Source organism: Triticum aestivum, chromosome 2B (assembly GCF_018294505.1).
Source record: "Triticum aestivum cultivar Chinese Spring chromosome 2B, IWGSC CS RefSeq v2.1, whole genome shotgun sequence".
Lineage (NCBI taxonomy): Eukaryota > Viridiplantae > Streptophyta > Magnoliopsida > Poales > Poaceae > Triticum > Triticum aestivum.
In genome coordinates, this window is record NC_057798.1 from 698,055,173 (window position 1) to 698,080,772 (window position 25,600).

Below are 25,600 nucleotides of genomic sequence, written 5' to 3' on the forward strand. Positions count from 1 at the left end.
AACACACCACAAAAAGTCATTACATCTTATAGATCTCCAAGAACATCGACGAGAACATTGTATTGAAGATCAAAGAGAGAGAAGAAGCCATCTAGCTACTAGCTATGGACCTGTAGGTCTATGGTGAACTATTCACTCATCATCGGAAGGGCAGCAAGGTTGATGTAGAGCCCCTCCGTGATCGATTCCCCCTCCGGCAGAGTACCGGAGAAGGCCTCCAGATGGGATCTTGTGGGACAAAAACTTGTGACGGCAAAAAAAGTATTTCAGGTGGATCTCTGATGTTAGGGGAATATTTGAGAATTTATAGAGGCGGAATTAGATCAAGAGGTGACAGGAGGGCCCACAAGCCTGGGGGCGCCCCCCCCAGGGGCGTGCCTCCTGAGCTTGTCACTCCCTCATGGCTCGTCGGGCCTTCTCTCGAACCTTCTAGGGTCTCTTCTGGTCCAGAAAAATTAATCCGAAGTTTTTTCTCTGTTTGGACTCTATTTGATATTGATTTCCTGAAAAGCCAAAAACAAGCAAAAATAGCAACGGGCACTGGGCAGTAGGTTAGTTGGTTAGTCCCAAAAATTGATATATAATTGCATATAAAATATCCAAGATTGATACTAAATAGCATGGAACAACAAAAATTATAGATACATTGGAGACGTATCAATATGCTTTTATTCTTTGGCTATAGCAATAACACAATCTTTAATGCTATTTCAAGATTGGATTGGGGCAATAGATGATACTCATGCCATTGCCAGAGTGCCGAGGTCACAGTCCGCAACATACAGGGGTAGAAACCACTACACAACCCAGAATGTGCTTGTTGTTGACCTCTGTTTGTTTCCTAGCTCGTGTACGGTAAGGTCACCACTAGTGAGAAGTGGTGACAAGAACTTATGCAGGTTGCAACCAAATAGCATGCCATATGTGCGTCTACTACAACGCAGCCAACCAAACGGTGGGTCAAAATTAGTTCCCTCATGTAGCCAGCCTAGATGCGGGCAACCAAACTATGTGCAGATGTTGGTTTCTAGGCTGGTTTTCCTCAGCTAGGCCCATGAGAGAAACACATGCAATGCAGGCAAAATTGAGGCAACCGACCAAACGTTCCCTATATGATGTTGCCATGTCACTTACAACCAACCTTATAGCCGGTAAGTACAATAGTTGGATATAAACATGTACTACTTTATGGATACATGGCCCATGTCACTCTTTCACATAGTGTATAGGAGCACGTGATGCAACCGGCTATTAATCTATAGCCCGCTTTTATTCTCTCTCCTCCAACTCAGCAAAAATACAATATTTAATATCTTACATCCCGCCTACGTCACCTTATTTTACTTGCTATAGGCTCTCTTTGATTGGATTAAATAGCATATAAATTAGTACTCCCTCCAATCCATATAAATTGTCGCAACTTTAATATAAAGTTGGATCGGAGGGGGTACCACATTCGGGCTAAGGTTCCAAAAAACTAACACTCTTCCAAAATTCCCTAAAACCAATCACTTATTTGTTAGTTGTCTCAAAAACACTAGTGACTAAATGATTATGTCTTAATCCGGTTTATGACATGGAGGATCCGCTCGTAAGCTCAACATGGCAAAAAAGTCAACACCGTTATCCAGACAATTAAGTTGACCATTATGGCTGGGTGGGGCCAACATGTCAGCTTCCTCTCTCTCTCTCTATCTATCTATCTATCTATCTCTCTATCTCTATCTCTCTCTCTCTCTCTTCTTTGTATCCCAACATCCACCTAATGTGCCGCCCCGCATATGGCGCTCATCGACGCCACCGATGCCCGATGTGACAGACATTCGCTGCTCGCCGGAGTCAGCATCGAGACCCTTCGCCGCTGGCTTTGTGTCCTCTATCCTCCGTAGCCTCCTCTCCTTCCTCACCTCTTCCTCCTGAGACACGCCGCCGGAGGTGGAACAGGAGCCACGGCATCATGAGGGTGACGCTGGCCCAGTGGTTGCCTAGCAGCACGGTCATGCTTCGAGCCTGAGTAGGCTTCGCCTCCTCCTGAGTGTCAACACTCGTGTCTTCCACGCTAATGACAGTGAAATGGAGCTCCCTACGGGCGACGTCTTGGTGATGCGGAGGCCGAGGAAGAGAGAGATGGAGGTCCAGCACATCACCTTCCTACCTTCCCTCGATGGCGAGTGGAAGGTGCATAGTCGGTGTCGGCACGCGGCGGCGATCCCAAGCCATGGCAGCCGAGGCAGGAATGAGCTCGTCGACGGCCAAGCAGGGACCTGATTTCTTTTTTCCTTTTTGCAGAGACCCGATTGCTTTTTTCAAAAATTACAAAGACCCGATTGATTTTTTTAAGTTATAGGGACCTGATTACTTTTTCTAAAAATTTACATGGACATGATTTCTTTTTTAAGGGACTGGCATGTGGGCTCCACCTATCGCAACTGCTAAAACTAACGGTATTGACTTTTATACCATGTCAGACTTGACAAGTGGACCAAATTTGTCATAAACGTGATTAAAATTAACTAACACAATCATTAGTGCAACATGGTAGTTTTTTAGACAACTAACCAAAAAAGTGGTAAGTTTTAGGAAATTTTTAAAAAGTGGTAGTTTTTCTGGAACCCTAGCCCCAAATGTGGTAGTTTTATGATATTTACTCCTTTGATTGGGGAGAGAATATCACATCAAAATCCAGTTACAGTGAAAATTTCATGAAAATATTATTTGAAAGTTACACAAAATATTCTGAACTTTTATATTGCACACATTACTTCAGGCAATTTCTCATAAAAAAACACAATGTTCGCACAACTGGGGGTCATATTAATCCCTGAAGCACATGCTAATGCTCATTTTACTAGTAAGTTTGAAAACCATAAAAGGAACTTCCAAAAATTCAAGAGGAAGTGGACAAAGAACAATGGTCAGAAGATCAATAGTCAATCTAAGGGGAAAGGTCACTAAAAATGGTCAAAATGATAACTCTCAAACTTGTCAAAGGTATGGATGCATGAATCATCATACTAGTCCATGTTGTATTCCCAAAAACTTAGTGGATCTATACATGAAGTATGGAGGAAAAGGCAAACAAGTTCATGGAAATAAAGTTGAAGCTCACTTCAATGACATACAAGATAATCCTCAAGTTGGCCTTTCTCAAAGTGATATTTTTTAACTATAAACAGTAGGGTAAAAACCCCACTGCAACTTTTATTAAATTAAAAAAACAAAAGTCTTGGCTGTTACAGATGAGCTTGAGCTAAGCCCCAAGAAATAGGGAAAAGGAAAGAAAAGAAAAGGCCCTACGGTAGAAGAAGACAAAAAAGAAAGAAAGAGAAGAAAACCCAGTAGAAGGAAATAAACCTAAATCTAAACTAAACTAAGATTACAAAATGGTCTCCAACTATGCTGAAAATTGATTGACATATTTCTGCTTCATCCTATATCTTAGTCATTTTAGTTCCTCAAAGTATATGAATTTCCATCCCTGGAATGATGGTGCTATGTTCTCAAAAATCTTGTTGTTTCTTGTGTTCCAAATGGCCCAGGACCCCAATATGATGATCTCCATGAAGAATGGATATCTTAGCTTGTCTTTTAGATCCTGAAAAGCCTCTAAAATAAAAAGATTAGGATTTCTGGAAGGACAGATGAAATCCCAACACTGGGCAGCAAAAGGGCACCCATAGAACAAATGATGCAAAGTGTCTTCATGCTGGCAATCACTAATTGCACAATTATAGGCTTCAAGTTCAAAGCTTTTCCTCCTCAATAAGTTCCTTGTCTCAAAGTGCTATTCAAGTATACAAGTCAAAGGACAATCTAATCCTTGATGAAGACATGCTTGTGGATTACACCTAAAATATTTTTGAAGAACTCATTTAATCTCCATAAACAAGTTGATGTCACTTAGCTATTTAAGAACTACAAGGCGTTATATATTGTATAACAATAAGTAAAATAAAGTCTTTCGGACTATGTATATTGTATGATGTGAATCAGCCATGATATTTGTAATATATGTATATTTAAGATTGTAATGTAAATACTATATATGTAAAGGGAAAATTTTGTTTTTACCACTCTAGATTTTGCCAATTTTCCTTATGCCACTCTAGAATTTGACATTTCACTTTTGCCACTCTTAGTTTTTGACAATTATCACAATTGCCATTCCCGTGGCAAAAGCAATATTTTCAGAGTGGCAATTGTGATAATTTTCAAAAGCTAGGAGTGGCAAAAATGAAATAGAATTATTTCACTTTTGCCATAGAATGGCAATTGTGATAATTGTCAAAAACTAAGAGTGGCAAAAGTGAAATGTCAAATTCTAGAGTGGCAGAAGAAAAATTGGCAAAATCTAGAGTGGCAAAAACAAAAATTTCCCATATGTAAATCGATGGATATATGAAAAATAAATTAATTTCTTCTCCCTCCAATCCATATTACTTGTCACTGATTTAGTACAACTTTTTACTAAATCAACGACAATTAATATGAACCAAAGGCCGGTGAGTGTAAAATATTCTCTTTCTATTTATAAAAACTCTACAGGAAACAATATGATGGAGGAAGAATTATGTTTAGTGGATAGTGCTACCTCTAATACAATTTTGGAAAGAAAGACGTTATGACCATGATTGGAAGTAATAAAGCAATCATTGGTTCAGGAAGAGCCACATTCACACTTCCTATGGGTATTTTAAATTTAGAATGCCTCTTGTATCCTGAACCTACACATACCCTCATAAGTTTTAAAAATATCCGATCTAATGATTATCATCTAAAAATAATAGAGGTGGATAAGAAAGAATATTTGGTTTTAACAAAAAAGCAATGGATATGAGGAACAAACTCTTGAAAAGTTCCCTTCTTTTTCATGTGGATTATACTTTTACATACACCGAACATGTACCTTATGTTGCGTACAAAGTAATTTTCCAAAATCTTGACAAATTCAAGACTTGGCATGACCGCCTTGGTCATCGTGGAATATATATAATGAGAAAAAGTATAAGCAATTATGTTGGTCATAACTTGCCAATTAAAGATTTACCAAGTCATCAAATTCTGTATGCACCGCCTATGCTACCATGAAACTAATTATTAAGCCATCCTACCTAAAAGTTAAAATTTTATCACTTAATTTTCTTGAAAGAATTCAAGGAGATATATGTGGTCCAATACAACCTCTATCTGGAACATTTAGATACTTCATGGTGCTAATAGATGCATCCACTAGATGGTCACAAGTGTGTTTATTATTCACACATAATCATGCCTTTGCCAAATTAATTGCTAAAATTATCGAACTGTGGGCAAATCATCCTGAACATAGGATAAAAACAATAAGAATGGATAATGCGGCAAATTTTAGTTCACATGCATTTAATTATTATTGTATGGCTTTAGGTATCCATCTAGAACATTAAGTACCCTATGTTCATACTCAAAATGGAATGGTTGAATCTTAAGGGTAAAATTAGTTGCTAGACCATTATTACATAATTGTAATTTTCCAACCTCTTGTTGGGGACATGCGGTTTTACACGTCAACTTGATACAAAACAGACTTCCCCATTTCAAATAGTATGTGGCAATCAATCAAGTATTTTTCATCTGCAAAAATTCAGTTGTGATGTGTACGTACCAATATCACGCCCGCAGTATACCTCTGTGGGCCACCATAGAAATTAGGAATCTTTGTGGCATATAATTCTCCATCAATTATAAAACATTTAACAGGGACTTGTTAACATCCGGTACACTGATTGATATTTTAGGACCATTTTGTGGCATTAGGGGGAGAATAAACCACAAGGAATGCTAGGAAATAGATTGCAATGTTACAGACATTCATTCCTTAGATCCAGGTACAAAAGAATTTGTTCTAAAGTTTAGAAAATTATAGATTTCCAACACATTGCAAACAACATGCCGAACGCATTTACTAACCATAAAGGCGTCACTAAATCTTATATCCCTATAGTTAATGCATCAGAACGAGTAGAGGTACCAAATAAAACTACTCAACTCCCAGTTGAAATAGAAGGGGGAGAAATCTGATCACAAAGGAAAAGGCTTCTCCAAAGCCTTAGCAGAAACAAAGAAAATCAATATCTACAACAGTAAATGCAAATCAACCTAAAGTTAGTAGACACAAAATAGATGTTCAACATCAGGAACCCAACATAAATGTGCACATAAATTCTAATGTTGGCCATCGAAACATTGAGACTCTGTTTTTATGGAAATCACATGGTGCCTGAAGAAATCAATGAAATATCCAGAAATTATATTCATTCAGGAGAATCATAAAATAGACAGACTACACTGGTCGACACATATTTCTCCTTGAAAATTGCTAATATACTTCAACTGGATCCAGAGCCAAAATCTATGGAAAAGTGCCTAAAGTGCTCGGATTGACCTAGATGGAAGGAGGCAATTGAGGCAGAATTGTGCTCGCTTAACAAAAGAGAAGTATTTTCTAAAGTAATGCCTACTCCTCATAAAGCCTTTCATTTAGGCGAGACTAGTAGAGGTTTGACGCACGGATCTGGTGTCAACTACTACGATACATATTCTCCTCTAATGAGTGGAAATACATTTCAATAATTAGTATCATTGGTAGTACAAATGAGTTTATTAATTTAGTTAATGGATGTGTTGACTGTTTTTCCATATGGGTTGATGCAGATATTTATATGGAAGTCCCTGATGGGCTTAAATTTTGAATCCAAACATAAAATCATAACATGTATTGTGTAAAATTACAAATTTCACTTTATGGCTTCGAGCGGTTGGGTAAAATGTGGTATAACTGACTCAATGAGTTCCTTCTCAATAAAGGATACTCGAATAATGATGATTTCCCCTACATTTTTACAAATAAATCCTCAAGGGGCTTTTGCACCATCTCAGTATATGTTGATGACCTCAACATCATTGGTAACACAATAGATATAACTATAGCACAGAATCATTTAATGGCGGAGTTTGAGATGAAATATTTGGCAAAAACAAATCCTTCTTAGGTTTACAAATTGAGCACCTTCCTCATGAATACTCGTTTATCAACCCGCCTATATTCAAAAACTTTTTTAAAAAAGTTCAACATGTATAAATCATATGCATCCAAAACACCCATGGTCATGATATCTCTTGATATTGTTCTTTTAGACTTAGGGATCATAACGAGGAGGTATTGGCGCATGAGTTTCCATACCTCAGTGATATAGGAGCACTAATGTACCTCACATATTGTACTAGACCGGACATTGCCATTGCAGTAAATTTACTGGCTAGACATAGTGCAGCTCCAACAAAACACCATTGGGCGGGAGTGAAGAATATCTTCATATATTTGCTTGGTACTAAAGACCTTGGTTTATTATATCAGAATAGTCAAGAGATGACCCTAGTTGGTTATACTAACGCTTGATATCTTTTTGATCCTCATATGCCAGATCATAAATTGTGTTTGTATTTTTATACGATGGAACTACTATTTCATGGAAGTCAACAAAATAGACTTTAGTAGCAACTTCCACTAACCACTCTGAAATAATTGCATATGAAGCCTCACAAGAGTGTGTATGACTTCGTAGAGTGATTAACCATATTCAAACATCACACAGTATTGGTTCATTAGATTCATCAACCTATTATCTATGAGGATAATGGTGTATGTGTTGATCAAATGCATATGGGGTATATTAAAAGTAATATCACAAAATATATTGCTCCAAAACTCTTCTTTCCTCATCAATTACAGAAAAATGGAGAACCTGGTATTCTGCAAACAAAATCTTGTGACAATTTTACAGATTTGCTCACTGAGTCTTTACCAATAGTTATATTTCAAAAATGCATTCATGGCATTGGTATGAGACAACTACGAGATTTGCAAAGTTTAGGGGGTAAAACTCCTAGAACTAAACTTATTAATTATCATTTGATAATTAATATTATACTGTTTTCTTTATGAGTTTTCCAACGGATTTCTCATGTAGGCGTGAATGAGACAATTAATTATACTAACAATATATCAAATTCCTATTGTTCTCCCAATATTTTTTTCATAGAATTTTTAGGAATACATATGCAGTACAAGGTCAAAGATTTCTAAAGTTTTCAAGATTAAGAACTACTCCCTCCTTCCCATAATATAAGAGAGTGTTTGACACTAGTGTCAAAAACGCTCTTATATCATGGGACGGAGGGAGTATTAAGAAAATGCAAGACTTTCCAGCACTCAAGATATATAAAGATTCTCAAGACAATGAGGCTTAGAAACAATGTTGTCCAAGGGGGGGGGGGGTATTAGGAGTCAATTAGCGTTGGACTTAGGGTAATTGGGCAGTCAATAGATTCTTTAGTATAGCATGCCTGGTAATTAGGATCTTGCGTTCCCCCGATGTTGTGTATAGTGTACCGTTGTTGTGTCTCTTGTAAATGATGCCACTACTTGTAATCGATATTGTAAGCGCCTATTCAGGAGATATAAATACCTAAATCAATCTTTCTCTATATATCTTCACAAAGGCAAGGACTTGTGTGTCCTTCGAGTGGTGGATCAACCTCTCCAACCAAGATGTAGAACTATCGCCAACAATTTGAATTTGGGTAAACAGGTCACCATGTCTTCACCAAGCTTATGGGTTCTATTCTTCAATAGCTTCACTTTCAGCACTTTGTCGTGTTCCAAAGAATTTCTCCCTCTATCCTTCTTCTGTGACTGTTGTGAAGACATTTTAAGTACTTGTCATTTTGTTCCTTATTTCTATTAAGTGTTCTACTCGTTATTCCCTGTGAAGGCTTTATCCTTATTTTATTCTTCAGTTCCATTGCATTTCATTGCTCTTTTTATTGCTTACTAATGTCTACTACACACTTCTATTTTTGTAGACTCTGTTAGGCCTCAAGCATAGAGTTTTGTAGGACAACAATAAATTTCCCTCAAGTGGATGACCTAAGATTTATCAAGCAACAAGAGATGTAGGACGATTGTATTCTCCTCTTAATCAACACTGCAATAAGATACAAGTAATTGTTTGTGTCCCCAACACACGTGGTACAGTTTTCATTGTATAGGTGCACACGTTCGGCAAAGAGATTGATAAATTTGATGGTAGATAGATAATTTGGATGGTGTTTTTTTTGTATTTTTTGAACAATTAAAATAGCAAGGTAATAAGATGGAAATGTGGCCGAAACGAGGTTTGCAATTGTTGGAAACAAGGCCTAGGGTTCTTAGGTTTCATTAGTGTCAACCCTCAACATGATAACTTTGTTAAAATAATGATGTAACCTCACAAAGTTTCTTTTGATTGGATTAATTCCGGAAGAAATCTCATAGGTGCGCAAATAGCAAACCACCTCAAAGTTCTCTTTCTAAATTTAATATATTAAGCCACCCCAAATGTCACCCTGGTAGCCCCAGAGATTATACTACACAAACACCATATGATCTAGTCGTTCAGTCTGTCTAATGAGTCACCCAATGTCTCATGGGTGTCTCCAGGGATTATACTAGACATGCATTTGTAATCTCATTAACTCCTTAAGTTCAAGAATATAACATGAATAAGATTTGATCCATAAAGGTACTTGTCACAATAGGTATATCATACAATTCAACTAATCATCAATGCCCAAGATCGCAATCATGATGGCAATGAGAGAGGGAGAGAGAGAGGGGGGGGTGACACATCTCTACACCACAAACCCTCATCCTGGAAGGTGGACTACTCCCGGATCGCCATGGGAGCGGCAAGGGTTGATGTAGAGGTTTTTTTTGAAGTACGGCCCTTAACGGCATTTATTCATTCCTCCATCGTACATAGTCTGAGTGTATCTCGTCACTCAGAAATTCGGGGATACTGCAATATTTTAAATAGCGCGCTACAAAATATAGCGAGGCCCTTCTCTAAATGCTACACAAGTTATAGCGGGCTAATAGCGTGCTATATTTCGAAATAGCGTTTGCAAAAAAAATTAAAATATCTAGAAATAAAGTATTTAAGCAACTAATTTTTTCATAGGAGCAAGCAATATATGCATCTGATAAAATGAGGGAGAAAGCTAGTGGGAGAATCTGATAAAAGGAGTGAGAAAGCTAGTGGTCGTGGGTTGGTTTTGACCTGCTGGGTCTGTTGGGCTGTGCTTATTTCAGTTTTGCACGGTCTGCACGTTATAACGTTACAACGTTACAACGTTATAGCGTGTGTAGCGCGCTAATTACGCGATTAGCGCCGTAGCGTCTGATTTTGCCAAAACGTAACGTCTCCCTTCTAAATATGCTATAACCGCGTTATAACGGCGAAACAGCGTGCTATTTAAAATTGGATACAACTGAAAGTTACATCGCCCATGCCTAACAGCTGAACATGCCAAGCTAATTTGTGAGCCAGAGCATTGGCTTCTCTACTAATATGATACAACTCGAATCCCTGAAAATATGAGAGATAGACCTTCATCTCTCTGATAATGAGACCCACATCAGACAGGTCTCTTCTATTCTTCCACTCATTGGCAAAGACTTGACAGTCTGTTTCAACTTGAACGTTGGTCCATCCTTGCTCCATCGCAAACACCATCGCGTCCCGGCACGCCAAAGCTTCCTCTATCAGCGGAGAGGTAGTCCCTGGGTAGTTTCTAAATCTGGCTGCAAGGAAGGAGCCCTGATCATCTCGTGCTATCATCGATCCACCTGCCTCACCCCTGGATACATCAACTGCTATGTCTGTATTCAGCTTGACAACTCCTTCAGCAGGTGTAGAGGTTGAAGATGAAGATTCTACCCTTTAGCAAAGTGCCAGGCCAGGGCAAAAACGAAGATCGCCTCGAAATGTGAAGTGGGCAGGGAAATAAAACATGTTATTTCCCTGTTCACATAGATCACACCTCAGTTTTGCAATTCTAGCACAAATTAAGTAGCATAAACTGGAAATTTTGTCATGTGCTATGCAACTACCTCGTAGGCTGATACTGGCATCCCAAAATTCACCTTCTTCACTCCAAACATGTTGTACTGGCCGCTTGGCCATGCCCGCAAGTCTCCGACACTTTGTCCTAGATGCCATCGTGCTCCTGACCCAAGACAACGCAAGGCAATCCACCTCCCGCAGTGCATCAGTCACTTACCTAATCGGCACCGAAAGCAAACAAAATCGAACCAAATCAAACGAAATTCTATCCGTAGCACAACATGCCACCACCAATGCCAGATTCGCGCATGAGCCGTGGTCGACGGAGCCGCCCCTCATTTCCGAGGGAAACTCCCGCAGCCACCGCCGCACGTCGCAGAGGGGGACAGTGGGGAAAGACACAGAAACACGGGAGGGACCCCAAGAAGGGCTCGCCGAAGAGGGACACTCAATCTCGCTAATGGCGCATATGATCCGACCGAGTAAAGAAGGGCTCCATGAAGATGGTGGCGAGGTTCGGCATCTACGACTTGATGGACAACATCAGGGCGGACGACAACAAGATTGTCGTCGTGTCAAGGTGCTGCGGCGGCGGCGAGCTGATCACCGTCGGCCGGCATCGGCTATGCCAAGCCAAAGCTGCTTGTCTCATTCCAATTCTTTCATTTCGTAATTACAATAGATGTGCGCGGCGCATGCAGCAGAATCAGAACAGAGAGCTCAGCTTCCCCATGCTCAATTGCTGCCGAATGTAACACGCTTTCGAGTTTTGAGATACCAACGTGATATAGTACACCACTTGGGCCCTATTCGGTACCGCTCCGCTCCACAACTCCAGGAGCGGAGTTGGCGGAGCTGCAGTTCAAATCGAAGGAGTTGCAGTTTCCCCGCTCCACAGATTACGGGCGATTACCAAACAGAGCCTTGATATGCACTTTTTTTTTTTGACACCATTTGATATGCACTTTATTATTCAGACGAGGCAGACAATAATACTACTACACTGAGCGTCGGCCCCAAGAATCTAACTGCCAGCTTACAAAATATGTACATCTTCAAGGACTACAGAACCGTAAAATGAACATATTTGCATTGGTACATGTTTGCGAAAACTGAAGACTCCCGCTAGAACGAACTTTCCCGTGTGCCACATTTGACGTCTGCGTGTCACATGCTGCGATATCATGATCAAGGGATAAAGTAAACAGCTCACATCTCAGCCTATCGCAGTCTTCTCAGATCCCAAAGAATGGCTTCCGGAGAACGGCATATGCAGTGAGACATTGGCATGTCGCAAAACCTGGCAAACCCACTCCCGGAACTTCATCTGTTCTTCTCCCTGCCAGCTTAAAGTCTCAGTTCTTGCGCGCGGAATGGTACAGTTCCATGTAGTCCAGAGCAGGCCGGTTCCAGGACCAATCCTGCTCCATGACCCGCTTGCAGAGGGAGTGAAACCAGTCGCGAGCGTCGTACCATGTGGTGATCGCCCTGAAATGGAGCAGGGGGACAGGAGGCATGACTTACGCTTTGTGTGCCGTTACAGTGCATGCAACTCTGGTGGGTTATACTTCTCTTTTCGAAAGAGGACTGGTAGGTTATACTTGCCTGTCGAGAGCATAATCTACGCCATTGCTGTCAGCTCCTTCGAAGCTGAATCCGTTCGGCTCAAGGCCTTGTTCACGGGCCCGATCCTTATCATCGTCCACATCAAAAACGGTATCATAAAGGCCTGCACACAATGCATGGCATGTCTTTTACTGCTAACAAGCGATGCAACACAACAAAATGTCATGGAGATGTCAAGAAATTATAAATACCTCCAGTTTTCCGAACAATTGGGATGGATCCATATCGCATAGCAGTAAGCTGTGTTAAACCACAAGGTTCGAAAATGGAAGGCACAAGAATGAAGTCGGCGCCAGCATATATCTACAACAGGATCATGAATTTTATTTAGTAAAGATAACCCAGTTCTAAACTTCTAATATGTGGGGCCGCTTAAAGAGGACCTGAGACTTACTAAATGTGATAGTGGCTCGTCATAAGTTAAACAAAGCTTCACACGACCATCAAATTCACCATGCAGTTTAGCAGCTAAGTTGCTAAAGTCACCTTGTATGCGATGATCTGGAGCTGAGCCTAGTAAAACCACCTGTTGAAGAAAGACAATATGATTTAGTTTTGACAAGTTGGGCAAAGGCTAAATGCCAAGAAAGAACGCACAACAAGCTTGCAATTAAACATGGGGGGTGTTATCTAGTATAAGCGAAATACAAGACCTGTCCATTGCGTTCAAGGGTTCGATAAATTGCATGTTTGATAAGGTGAATTCCCTTCTGGGCTGTAAGCCGACTGATGATTCCAACTAGAGGGGAATCAGTTTGATGTAATCCAAGCTTCTCCTGCAATGCCCTTTTTGCAGAACTCTTACCCTCAACAACATTCTCAGAAGTATAATGGACCTAAAAAAGTATGACAGAAAAGGTTGAGCTGACAATATCCACAACAGTACTAAGACAGACCTCTCACATTACGTCCAGGCTGATGGTAAATGCATGGCTATATAATCGATGATGATTAGCGTACCGGAATGAAGTTGTCATTATAGGGATCCCAAATATCAGAATCAATTCCATTACGAATGCCATGGAATTTGAAATAATGAGGAGCAATAGAACCATGTCCAGACACTTCCTTCGAATATGTGTACGAAACCTGCAATGGGTGGCCAAAACAGTATAAGAAAACAAGAAATACAATTAAACCATATGTTGAATGATCTGCTTTATCACAGGGATAAAGCAAAACAAAGATACTCACAGTTGTAGCCTTATCACAATGTGCCATTGCTTTGCCGATGTGATGTACCCCAAATTCAAGATTGTGGATGGTAAATACAACCCGACCATTTGGCAGCCCATTATGAACATACTGTTGCTTGTACAGCCAAGCAACTGGAGCACTTGACCAATCATGACAGTGTATGATATCCTGTTAGGATGACAACACTTGAGCAATATGAAAAGTCGAGAGGCGGGGAATACAAGCGAGAAAGTAACAGCATGGAATGGCTTGATGATGTACTTGCACGGTCTAACAAATGGACTAGCTAAAACGCCACAGGAGAAGACCGATATAAGTAATATAACCCCAATGCTGTGATAGATAGCTTTGTACTTACTGGAGAAGAGCCACTCTGGAGAAGAAACTCCAGGGCAGAATGACAAAAGAAGCCAAATCTACTTTCATCGTTCTTTCCATAGACACATCCAACCCAAAACATCCTGCAACAAGAAATGTCAAAACAATCCTCTTTTATGATGCTTTTACTTGAACGAAATTGCAAAGCTTATTCCCAGATTTATGGTTCACATTGATGGAATTTCATTCAATTACTAACAGAAGTAAACATTTATGTTTTGCCTGAAGCCTCTACACATCACATCTCGTCTGTCTGCGTACTAGCATTGCAACTTGCTACAATTCAGTTCTGAATACAAGTTGAAAACAAGAATACTTAATTAATATGGATGCCAACTCTATAGCCATGCTCAACTCACTGGAATAACCAGTATAGCAAAGAGAAGACATCAATACAAAATAATAACTAAGGTGTAAGTAAAAAGAAGCAATCAAACAACCGTTTTCATCTCATAGTTAGTGTGACAAGCAGTGGCAGAGCTTGAGCAAAACTTAAGAGGGGGCCATAACTTAAAGGGGAACAAATTAGTAGGAAAGGAGGGACTAATCTCTAGTTGAAACACTAGTTAGGGCCAAACCTAGCATGCTCTTTAATGAATGCAAAAATTAAGGGGGGCCATGGCCCCTGTTGGTGTACTGGTCTTAACATGAGGTCAAACACAGGATACTCATGATAAAACAAGGAATCGTTAACAAAGTAGAATATGAAATGTAAACAAAATAACAACTGATAAATAGTAGTAGTATATATTGGTCAAATATGGGGCATAAGCATACCCATTCTGCGGTTCCAAGAAATAAACAGAGATGCCTTCAACCTTTCCAAACCATATTTTTATCTCTGTACCACCCCAAGTAAAACTTTGACGGCAATGTAAATCCTTCACCTGCAACGAAAGAAAGGCAGCTTAATGATGAAAAATAACTATACTAACAAACACCACTCCCACCTATCAGGCAAGCAGATCAAACATTGTCAACAAAGACGAAAATAGTAGTAAAACTAAATACTGCTACAGGTAAATATACAGCAAACAAAGCAAAATAAATCATGTTTTGAAGAGACGTACTTCGGTGCTCTATTCAAAAATAAGAGGTACTCCCGTGCTCTATACAGCAAACAAAGCAAAATAAATCTTCGGTGATCTATTCAGAAATGAGAGAGCAAATTTTAAAGCATGTTGGGATTTGCAACCACCAACTGAGTTACTAAGAGTTGCTTAAATATCTACAGAATTCAGTTTTTTTGGAAATCTTTGAGACTCCAAAATCTCTAGTACAGTTATGAAAAGGACATACACACATAGTGCCACGGTATAATTGTGTGCTATTATACTAGTGTAACTTAGTAACAGGGCCACTATAAGACAAAAAGAAAAGGAAGACACCAGATAAAGTGCAGTGTACAACTTACATTGCTTAGGTTTAAACAGTCATACTTTGGAAAAATAACCTCAACCTTGTGGCCTAAATCTTGAATAGCTCGTGAAAGACTAGTAACAACATCACCGAGGCCCCCGACCTGTGACAACATTGGTCATTGTTGAGCATGTCATCATTCTGTGTACCCAAAGAAGAAGGTAGGAAGTATGTTTACCTTTGCAATAGGAGCCATTTCTACTGCAATGTGCACAATATGCATAGGTGGTTCCTTTGCCATGGAATCAGACACAGGAATATGATAGTCCATCCCATCCCGGTTGTCATATATCCCACCTTCTTCCGATTCAGAGAAAACAAAGTCCATCATATATGCATCCAAAGGAACCCTAACTGGAAAATGGACAGAACGGTTAAAAGGGATGCAAAAGGAGAAAATTCCATGATAATACGAAGATTATTTACAGGTTAATTGAAAGTGCAGATTGAACTACTATCATAAATACTGGCAACAAAATGATAGTCCAAAAATAAGTTGTAAAAAGAAGCAGCACTGAGTTTCACATAAATTTGATATGTTGGAAGAGGCTCTGTTTTACTTATATCAGAATCTGCATAAAAAAGGGCAGCCCGGTGCACGTAGCTCCCGCTTGCACAGGGTCCGGGGAAGGGTCCGACCACTTTGGGTCTATTGTACGCAGCCTTTCCCTACATATCTGCAAGAGGCTATTTCCAGGACTCAAACATCTGTATGAGATATTTTTTTCTGGTAAATGAGGAGCAAGTAGTAGTTTGAGCTCTTCTGGCATAAGTCTAGAGAGATTCATAGGAGCATATCCGTTACAAAAGTACGAATCCAGCAAGTAGCTTTGGGCAGAAAATATTCTGGGGGATGGATCTAATGGTACTTGATTGTGTATTAATAAAATGCATCAAAGAACCAAGATCAACGGTCATCATTGCTATTCTCTGGAATATCTGGAAAAGAAGAAATGCAAAAGTTTTTAGGCAGGATTTGCAACCTATCCACCTCATCGCCCGCTCAGCTGCAGAAGACCTCATGCTTTGGTCCAATAGATGCTCCAATGAGCAGGCCGTGAACCTTCTGCGTGATTGGTGTACTATGTTGTTCCACTTATCTATGAGATTGTAACCCAACTATTTTTGTAATCTCTCCCTCCCCCAACTTTCAACCTTTGTAAATGTACTCTATCTTATATGAAATGGTTCAGGCCGGCGTAAGCCCGCCGTAGGCCCGTCAAAAAAAATGCATCAAAGAAAGGTCACTGACAAGGATCCACACCTGTAGCTTGTAAGTGTGAACCATTTTCTGCATTCACCATCTTTTGGGGCGGCAAAGGACCACTTGGATGAGTCCAACGGTTAAAGGAACATCTGAACCAAACTTCTGGACTTCCATTCAGTACTGTGTTAGAAGGATTGTATAGAACATCAACTGTGGTTCCTGCACGTACTTCAAGTGGCTCAGTATACACAATGTGTTTCTGTGAGAGAAGAAACTCTCTCATAGTCTTCTCCTTCATGTCAGCTTTCATCCTTGCAGTTATCTCAGCCTATTGAAACCAAACAAAAGGTAAATACCACAAGATCTTCCGTCGAAAGATGCTCTCTTTTTTTGCTTAATAAGTAGCCAAAGTACAAATTGGTATAATGCTCCTACAGATATGCATTAATTCTCTTGAACTAACCTTTCTCCGACAAGCATCCTCCTTTTCTTTTCTTTCTCGCTGAAGCCTTTCAAATATCCTACGTTCTTCTTCCACCCAAAACAAGTCATCGGATATGCTCTTTGAAACGGCAGCATGAAAATCTTGCTTCCCATTGTTATCATACTTGCTTGCGTTCCCAGGTGATCCATCAGCAAAAACCCAGTCCAACACCAATGCGCTTTCAGGTAGAGTAACTTTTTTTTTTGCGGGAGTAAAGTAAAGTGTAAGCTATATGTATGATAAGCAAAAGGAGCAAGTAAAGAAACATATGAAATTGGATCTTAAAACTCATTCACGAGAAAACATGTATTTAAGGAAAGAAACATTAGTATGTAATTTAGAGGGATAAAAAAAGCCCAAGTTACCATGCTTGTTTTATGCCAATGTCATGATAAAATGGCTGTGTTCGGATAATATGAATCCTAATTCCTAAGAGATAAAATGTGTGAATTAACATACCATTTGCATACCACCAATCACCATCCTTTTCTTCAGATTTGACTAGTCTCTCAACAATAGAGGGCCCATCAGTCCAGTTATTGTAACCCCCATGCAACCAAATCTCATTTTTATGCTTTAGTGGTCTCGAGCTTCGATTATAGTACAATCTGACCCTATCCCCTCCTTTGTATGTGCTAGGCTGTATATACCATAGATTATCGACATATCTGCTGGCTAAACCCAACACATGCTGCAATTTATTCCTCGTCGTCTCAACCTCAGCTTTTGCCTGTGCCCTGTCAGCCTCCATTGCGGCCCTTTCTTCCTCCTTCCGGCGCTCCTCCTCGGCTTGTCTTTCCCTTTCAGCTTCTTCTGCAGCAAGCCTTTCAAGTTCCCTTTGCTTTTCTTCAAGCAAGAAGTCCTCAAATGAGTGTTCATCAATGTCACTTTCTATATGCAGGACGAAATCATTATAACTGTTGTTTTCATAGACAGTGTCACCATTAAAGAACACAAAGTCTAATCTGTATGCCTGCTTGGGTAGGTAGAGCTTACAACACCACCAATCCCCTGTTAATTCACTTCTATGCAATTTTTCAGTGAAATGGTTCCATCTCCAACCATTGAATGCCCCTTTGATAAGGATATCAGGCTCACTTGCTAAGGCCGACATGCTACGATTTAAGTAAAGATCAATAACTGAATCAGCTTCCACTAATTCAGGAAAAACAAAACACTTATTCCCAATCGAATAATTTTTATCTGCAAGCTCTTCAAGCCTTCGCTTTAGTGCTTGAGGATCAACATCCATCTTTACCTGTTCTTGCATCTCTGGTTCATGTTGTTCTTCATCCTCTGTTACCCTCAGTTCATCACCAGCAACCAATGGCTCTTCATTGGCATGTTTCCTTGCCCCAACGCCATCTTCTGATGAAGAATGTTTTCTTGCCACGAGATTCTTGCTGGCTATCTCCTCTACTACCGCTTCAGTGATATCCTGTTCGCTGGTGGTTTGTTCTGTTGTATCTTCTCTGGTGACAGCAACAACTGACTGGCTTTGTTCAGGAACATCAACAGCTGATATGTCTTGCTCATCGGAAGTAATTACCGATTTGTCTTGTTCATGAACACCAATAATTGATTGGTCCTGTCCTTGGGTGCTAGCACCCACCAGTGCACTTATTCTGACACGGTACCCCTCAAGTTCTCTGTCAATTGACTCAACATCCATGGAGGTGGAAGATGCTGATGACTGCTTCTGGTCAGCCTCTTCTTCAGTCTCAGATTCATCTACTACCTCCAGCACCACGCTGCTAGAAACATTTCCTGAGAAGTCAACCTCAGATGATTCATCTGCGGTACTTGTGTGCTCTGTTGCTTCATTAACAGACTCAGCATCCATGGATGTGGAAGACAATGCAGGAGGCTGCTTTTGGTCAACCTCTTCCTCGTTCACACCCTTCAGCTCCACGCTGCTAGAAACATTTCCTGAGAATTCCACCTCATATTCTTCCTCTGCGGTACTTGTCTGCTCTGCTGTGTCACTACTGAGCGTCCCATTGCTTGCGCCAAGATCACCGTCTTCATCAGCGCTGCTATGTTCAGTCTTCTTCGTGGAGGTCCAAGATTCGGCAGAAGGTCTTGGAGCATATTCTCTGGAGGCAGTGCCCTTGGGCTTAGGAGCTGATGATCTCCTCGGATTCCTCTTGGGATAATCTGAATAATGCAATGTTATGAGAAGATGAGGTAAGCTGTATCGCCGGAGTACTCAAACGCTGACTTGTAACAAAATCAATCCTCGAACCTGAGCTTGCTACCATGCACCGAACGAGCCTGCTTCTTGTAAATCTGCTGCACTTGACGATAGACTGGAAAAGAAGAGAGAACGGTGTGGAACTGTAAATAAAGATCACTTGACTGAAATGTTGTAATAGCACATTATTTGTCACTGAACTAACTGTCCGGCCGAAGCACCCCAACAAATGCCCCAGGTTAAGAACCCCCTCCCTCGATTGCAGCTAGCAGACCAGCCAAACCAAAAAAAATGCTTGATAGAAGCGCAAAACTGTCGTAAAGAACACACCCAAGATGCAGAGATGGTACAACACCCACTGAAACCAAGTGCGCGCACAAATAACGCCTCAGATACCAGGCAATGGCAAGACGCACGGCAGGCCTGAACACCAATCGGATTTCTCCCGACCAAAAATGGGGCCAGAAAAACGCGAGCCAGGACGGACCAGAGAAGAGAAGACGGACCTGCGCGAGGCAAGGGACGGCGGCGGCGCTGGCAGGCCGCACGAGGAGCACCGGGCGGCTCCGGGAGCAGAGCGGGCTCTGCGCCCGGAGAGCCATCTCCATTGCCGAGGGAAAATCAAAACCCGACCCCCTCCGCTGATCTCTCCCCCCTCTCTCCCTCCCTCCCTCCACGAAGCTGACCGACCCCCTTCCTTGTTTCTTTTTTCCTGGCCTCTAAAATCTCGCGTCGGAATGCGCAGCCGTAATGACTGTCTGCACACACACACACACACACGTCCCCTCGATCGAAAGCGATAGTGTGCTTTCCCGTGTGTGCGCTTTGTGTGTGGCCAAAAACTACGCCTCGTATTATTTTCGTGCGGGAAATACATGTGGACGGACGCAAGATGGGGGCTTCTCGGATCGGCTGCGCGCGGTCGTCCCCACACGACCTCTGTGGGCCCGGAGCTCGCGGTGTGGACGGCTGTTATTTGTCGGGAGGGCAACGTGGTCCAGGGATGGATGGGCGGACGACTCGTGTAGCATCTGCATCTGCCTTCTCAGCTCTGCTGGAACATTCGGTGTTTTCTCTTCTTCTTTTTTTGCATGAGAAATCTTTTCGAAGGATGCATGAGGGCCGCATGTGAAGACGTCGCAAAAATGACCATCTTCATACTTAAGCTGGAGGCGTCTAAGCTTTATTAATTGCAAACCCCTTTTACTCCACCGATCTAGCCTACGCATCACTCACCTGCTTTAAGAATCAGCAAGAAACCAAGCATGTGGTCTCCACCGTGCAAGCCCATGTCTGTGTGCAACCAGGCACATGGATACACAGACGGCACGACCAAGCACTAAACCGTGTACCAGGCCGCGTACTGATCCATTCTGCCTAGTTTTTTTTTTTTTTTGAGGGATTCATTCTGCCTACTGTAGTTTTTTTTAGAAGGCCTACAGTAGTTTGTAACATGTGAAGAAAAGGCTCCGATGATGACTCACCTTTGTTCTCAATCCCGCAGCCCAAGGCCCGTCCGTGATCCGCGCGTACGAGCTGTGGTCGGTTAACTGATTGGCCTTATCCTCTCTAGTTATTAATAGTAAAATAGTTGCATGCAAAGTGAACTTGAGGAAAACATCACAGCGCCACAGAGCCTAGCTCACCGTCACCAGTAACAATCTACTCTTAGACCGTTGATGGAGATCTAGACAGAAAAAAACAGACTAAAAGAAATGGTTGTGAGTAGACGGAACAGGCATCATACATTGAGAGATGCAGTCAATGCTGAGTTGCTGACGCCGATTGCTGAAGCGATTCTCATTTTTCACATCAACTGCAGAACACGCTCAGTTCAGCGCTAGTTATTTGCCATCAGTCTATATATTGGTGGATTCTCTTTAGATGGGTACTCCCTCCGTCCGGGTTTATTAGGCCTCTTAGCATCACAAGCATGTCCCTTTTTATAAGGCCTCGCTTTGAAAAGATGCATGCATGCAACCATTTGATTGGTTGCATTGAAAGTCATTGTTGTTGGTGCCATGGTTAGGCAATTAATACACTTCATGTTTGCTTTTTCATTGGCTGCATGCATATGAGAGAGTGCATTCGGAGTGAAATAAAAGAATTAATGTGAGCAAATTACTATGTGTCTTGGTCTAAGAGAAGTTGTCTTTAGGCCTAATAAACCCGGACTGGTACACCTCAGGAGGATAACACCAGTTTGCTGTTTAGTGTATATTTTTTCCACTATTGTCAGTTCCAGAATGCAAAATCACTTGATATACAAAACAATCCCATGGGCCATGAAACTTCTTTCAGAACATGCAAGTTTAGCTATAGGATTGCATGGTAATAAGAAAACAGATTAATCGGTCAAGAATTTAATGAGATAAGATAAGCAAATAAATGGAGGTGGGGCCCCTTTTCAGGTGACCAATCGTAATTCCAGAACTAAATGCAAATTACATCTGGCATTATCAGGCATGCTTTTATGCCTTCATAGTTTAGCAGATACACTAACAAGAAAATTAGATAAATTCTTATTAAGTGAAGATCAGGGCAGAAAAATACCACAGAACGGTCAGGTGACACAATGGAGCAAGCACAAAATGGCTAAGTTAGGATGCCCAAGTATATTTATTAAGTACAACCGAGTAAAATAAATGCATGCAAATAATAGTATAGTATTTCAACACGGAACCATGAATTCGGCATGAACAATATGCTTGAGAACAATACAAGGGCATAACTGTATATGTGGTCCACAAGCATTAACAACATCAGAACAAGGCATTGTAAGAGTGCTCAACTATAGAATATAAATTCTCAAGTCAGTTTCATGACATCCCTGTTCTAACATTTTTAAGATATATGAAAACTGATACTTCAGATTTGTTGATATTTTCATATTGCAGACATTACTTACAGGCAATATTCTCACAACATCATCAGTGCCACTCAATAGGATGTGGTATAGACTACCAACAATCCAGCATAGGAAAATAAATTAGTAACAGAAATTAGATAGGCATGAAGCAGTTCGTACCAGAGAAATGCTCGAATTTCACTACATTTGCACCTCAAAGAAAATTCTCTTAGGAGTGATGCCAATAATCCAAGACCAAACTACTAATTTGGCTGCCAAAAACAATCAGCAAGCGTCATGTAATTCAAATGGACTACTATGACAGCAAATGGACACATGATTCAGAAGGTGCAGAAGTTTCTGGATATCTATGTCAGCCAAAATAAGCACTAATGAAACAGTAGAACCAATTAAATGATAGCTCAACATGGTATTATTTAAAAACTTGCTGGTCACTAATTTTAGTCAACTATAAACTGAATAGCGTGGGTAAATAAACATAAAAATAGGATTATTCATTATTGGCCAGGGTTAGCACTGAGATGAAAGTTGGCCTATCCAAACGAAAATGAATAAAGAAACTACAACAGCCAGTCTGATACGAAACATGCTACATGCCCCAACACAATACTGAAACGACATCAAGGATAAGAGTTATGGGGGTATAGGAAAACCACACAACACATAGTCCAGCATGATTAGCAAGTGATACATTAGTCACCTTTGTTTGGATCAAGCATGATAGCTTTTAATGATGATTGCAATTGAAGATGCTCGAAGCTGAGCAAATATGCCTAGATGAAATGTACATCTATTGCAGAAAAGAAGATAAAACAGCGCAATAATGTCAAAAATCAGAAATTATTGGGCAATTAAGAAGATGCCGAATCCAGCAACATAAGGAAATTAAGACGTAGTGTTTCCTAACCAACACTGTCGGCATGAACTGTTGAATTTAGCATAAGCCAGAATAGGCTGTGCTACTGAACTACCAACGATAAGATTCATGTAATGTAAACCGAAAGAAGTTGAACTAGAGTAAACAACAAAATTTCCATTTCTGAAAGTACAATAACATTCTAACTACTCCGTTGATCAATGAAATCAGTCAATAGGCAATTGAATTCCCTTGCACTACATACATATGCCAAATAAGAAACTCAGAACAGAATGTCTTAAATTCACAAATCACCCAATACTACATCAAAGTAGGAAAGCAGAACAAATTGGCACTCATCTTCCTCCTTTGTGCAGTTATTCAGCAATACCAGAAGACAACAGTGACCAGTAACATAGGGAAATTAAGATGTTAAGTGCATTTCTTAACATATACTGATCGAAAACATAGCCCTATGCAGTAGTGGAACACAATTGAAGATACAAGTCATAGGGGTATAGGGCAAGCATAATTCAACATGATTAGCAAGAGATGAGTTAGTCACCTTTGCTCAGACATCAAGCATGATAGCTTGATCATCAAAGAGATGTTGAATTATGATTGCAGTTGAAGATGCTCGAAGCTGAGCAAATATGACAAGATGATCTGTGTAGCAAAAAAGGAGGATAAGGAAGGTAACAATGTAACAACCCAGCAATGATTGGGCTAGACCAGATGGTGCCGATGTCCAACAACATATGAAACCTAAGATGTATAGTGTTTCTTAACAAATACTGTTGGCATGAACTGTCAAAAATTATCATGAGCATCAATAGGTCAAAAATTACCATAAGCAACCTAACTGTATTGCAGAAACGGCATTAACTGCTAACAGAAAGATTTATGTAATCAAAATCACAAGGTTGAACAAGAGTTAAACTGCTTACAGCAAGATTCATGTAATCAACATCAACCCACTTGAACTAGAGTTGAACTGCTAACGGCAAGATTCATGTAATCTAAATCAACCGAGTTGAACTGCTAACGGCAAGATTCATGTAATATAAAACAAGCAAGTTTAACAAGAGTTAAATGCTGACAGTATGTAATCTACATCAACCAAGTTGAACTAGTCTTTCTTAACCAATAATACTGTCGGCATGAACTGCTAACTGCAAGATTCAAGTAATCTGAATCAACAAAATTGAATTAGAGTTGAAAAAATACATACCATTTCTAAAAGGTTAACCAGATATTGATGATGTCCATTCATCACTAGATACACATCTGACAAGCAACTGAATTCCCCTAGTACTGCATGTATGTGCCTACTAGAGAGCCCAGAACAAAATATCCCGAATGAATTCACAGATCACCCAATAGATCGTAGAAGGAAAGCATAACAAATTGGCACTTCTCTTCCCCATTTTTGCAGTTACACAAAATTCTGCAGAACTATTCTTTATAGTAGTATTTGTTTTTCACATCGATTTGGTACAGACAAACAAGGTAAACAATAAACTGTAAGACATGAAGCTAGATTGACAGGGAGGGGACTGGATCCATGCATCTACAAGTATACCACGACTAATAATACAACACGACGGGTCCCATCTAGTGGGCGGCGACGACCATATCCGGCACGTTGAAGAACTCCATAACCGCCTCGAATGGCAGGTCGGGGCTGGGCATCGGCGGCGAGAAGAGCGCCACCACCTTCCCCGCCGTGAGCTTCTTCCGCTGCGGGCAGCGCGGCGCGAGGAATCTGGACCCGGGCACGAAGTAGGGCACGAAGGGCCCGCTCTCGCCGTCCCCGCCCGCCGCGGGCGCGGGAGCGGGAGGGGGGGAGGGGGACGGCTGCGGCGAGGCCGGGGCCGGGCGGGAGTAGGCCGGCTTCGAGCGGCGGCGGAGCCTGGCGTCGCGGAGGCGGGCGAGGGCGCCGGGGCGGAGGAAGCGGAGGTGGTCGCCGGCCGCGGCGGCGGCGGACGGGGATCGGGGCTTGCGCGTGGCTGCCATGTGGGGTCCGGGTGACGGTGGGAGGCGGATTGGGCCAATGGGAAGGGTGGGATGCTGTGGAAGGAGGAGAGAGCGGCGGTATTTGAAGGGGGGTTGGGGTAGGGTTGGGCGGGAGGCGCGACCCGTGGGAGGGAAAAGTTTTCGGGGGAAATTCGTATGTTTACTTCCAAATCGGTAATGGCGGTCCGTGGGCTTATCACGTGTGGGGCCGTGCGTGGTGGGTCCTGCGTGGCGGTCGGACGGTTTGCGCGTTTTACCCAGGGGGAGCGGTTGCGTGGTGAGGTTGACGACGTTTTGAAACGGGACGGCGGCCGGTGGCGGTTGGCGCGTGGCGTGAACGATGGGCGGGCGCTGTCATCGTGTGGTTACGGCAAAGGGTGGCTTTGGGTGGCCGTAATCATCGTGTGGGTTTCTAAAATTGGGCCACCTGCA

The 25,600-nt window shown here is 41.4% G+C and overlaps 2 protein-coding genes across 2 annotated transcripts; both read right to left on the minus strand.

Annotated features, from left to right (window-relative positions):
- Positions 1-11,857: 11,857 nt before the first annotated feature.
- Positions 11,858-20,131, minus strand: LOC100136992 (starch synthase 3, chloroplastic/amyloplastic). Its single transcript, XM_044470215.1, has 16 exons — positions 19,934-20,131; positions 19,479-19,542; positions 17,693-19,390; positions 17,213-17,427; positions 16,807-17,077; positions 15,721-15,896; positions 15,538-15,645; positions 14,901-15,010; positions 14,104-14,206; positions 13,743-13,913; positions 13,509-13,637; positions 13,202-13,384; positions 12,943-13,074; positions 12,740-12,851; positions 12,528-12,651; positions 11,858-12,410 (listed from the first exon to the last, which is right to left on the minus strand). The coding sequence occupies exons 1-16, from the start codon at positions 20,033-20,035 to the stop codon at positions 12,278-12,280; spliced, it is 3,831 nt and encodes a 1,276-aa protein (XP_044326150.1). The 5' UTR covers positions 20,036-20,131; the 3' UTR covers positions 11,858-12,277.
- Positions 20,132-24,597: 4,466 nt separating this feature from the next.
- Positions 24,598-25,228, minus strand: LOC123042124 (translation initiation factor IF-2-like). The gene has a single exon (XM_044464645.1). It carries the CDS (start codon positions 25,166-25,168, stop codon positions 24,767-24,769), a length of 402 nt encoding a protein of 133 aa, XP_044320580.1. The 5' UTR covers positions 25,169-25,228; the 3' UTR covers positions 24,598-24,766.
- Positions 25,229-25,600: the final 372 nt, after the last annotated feature.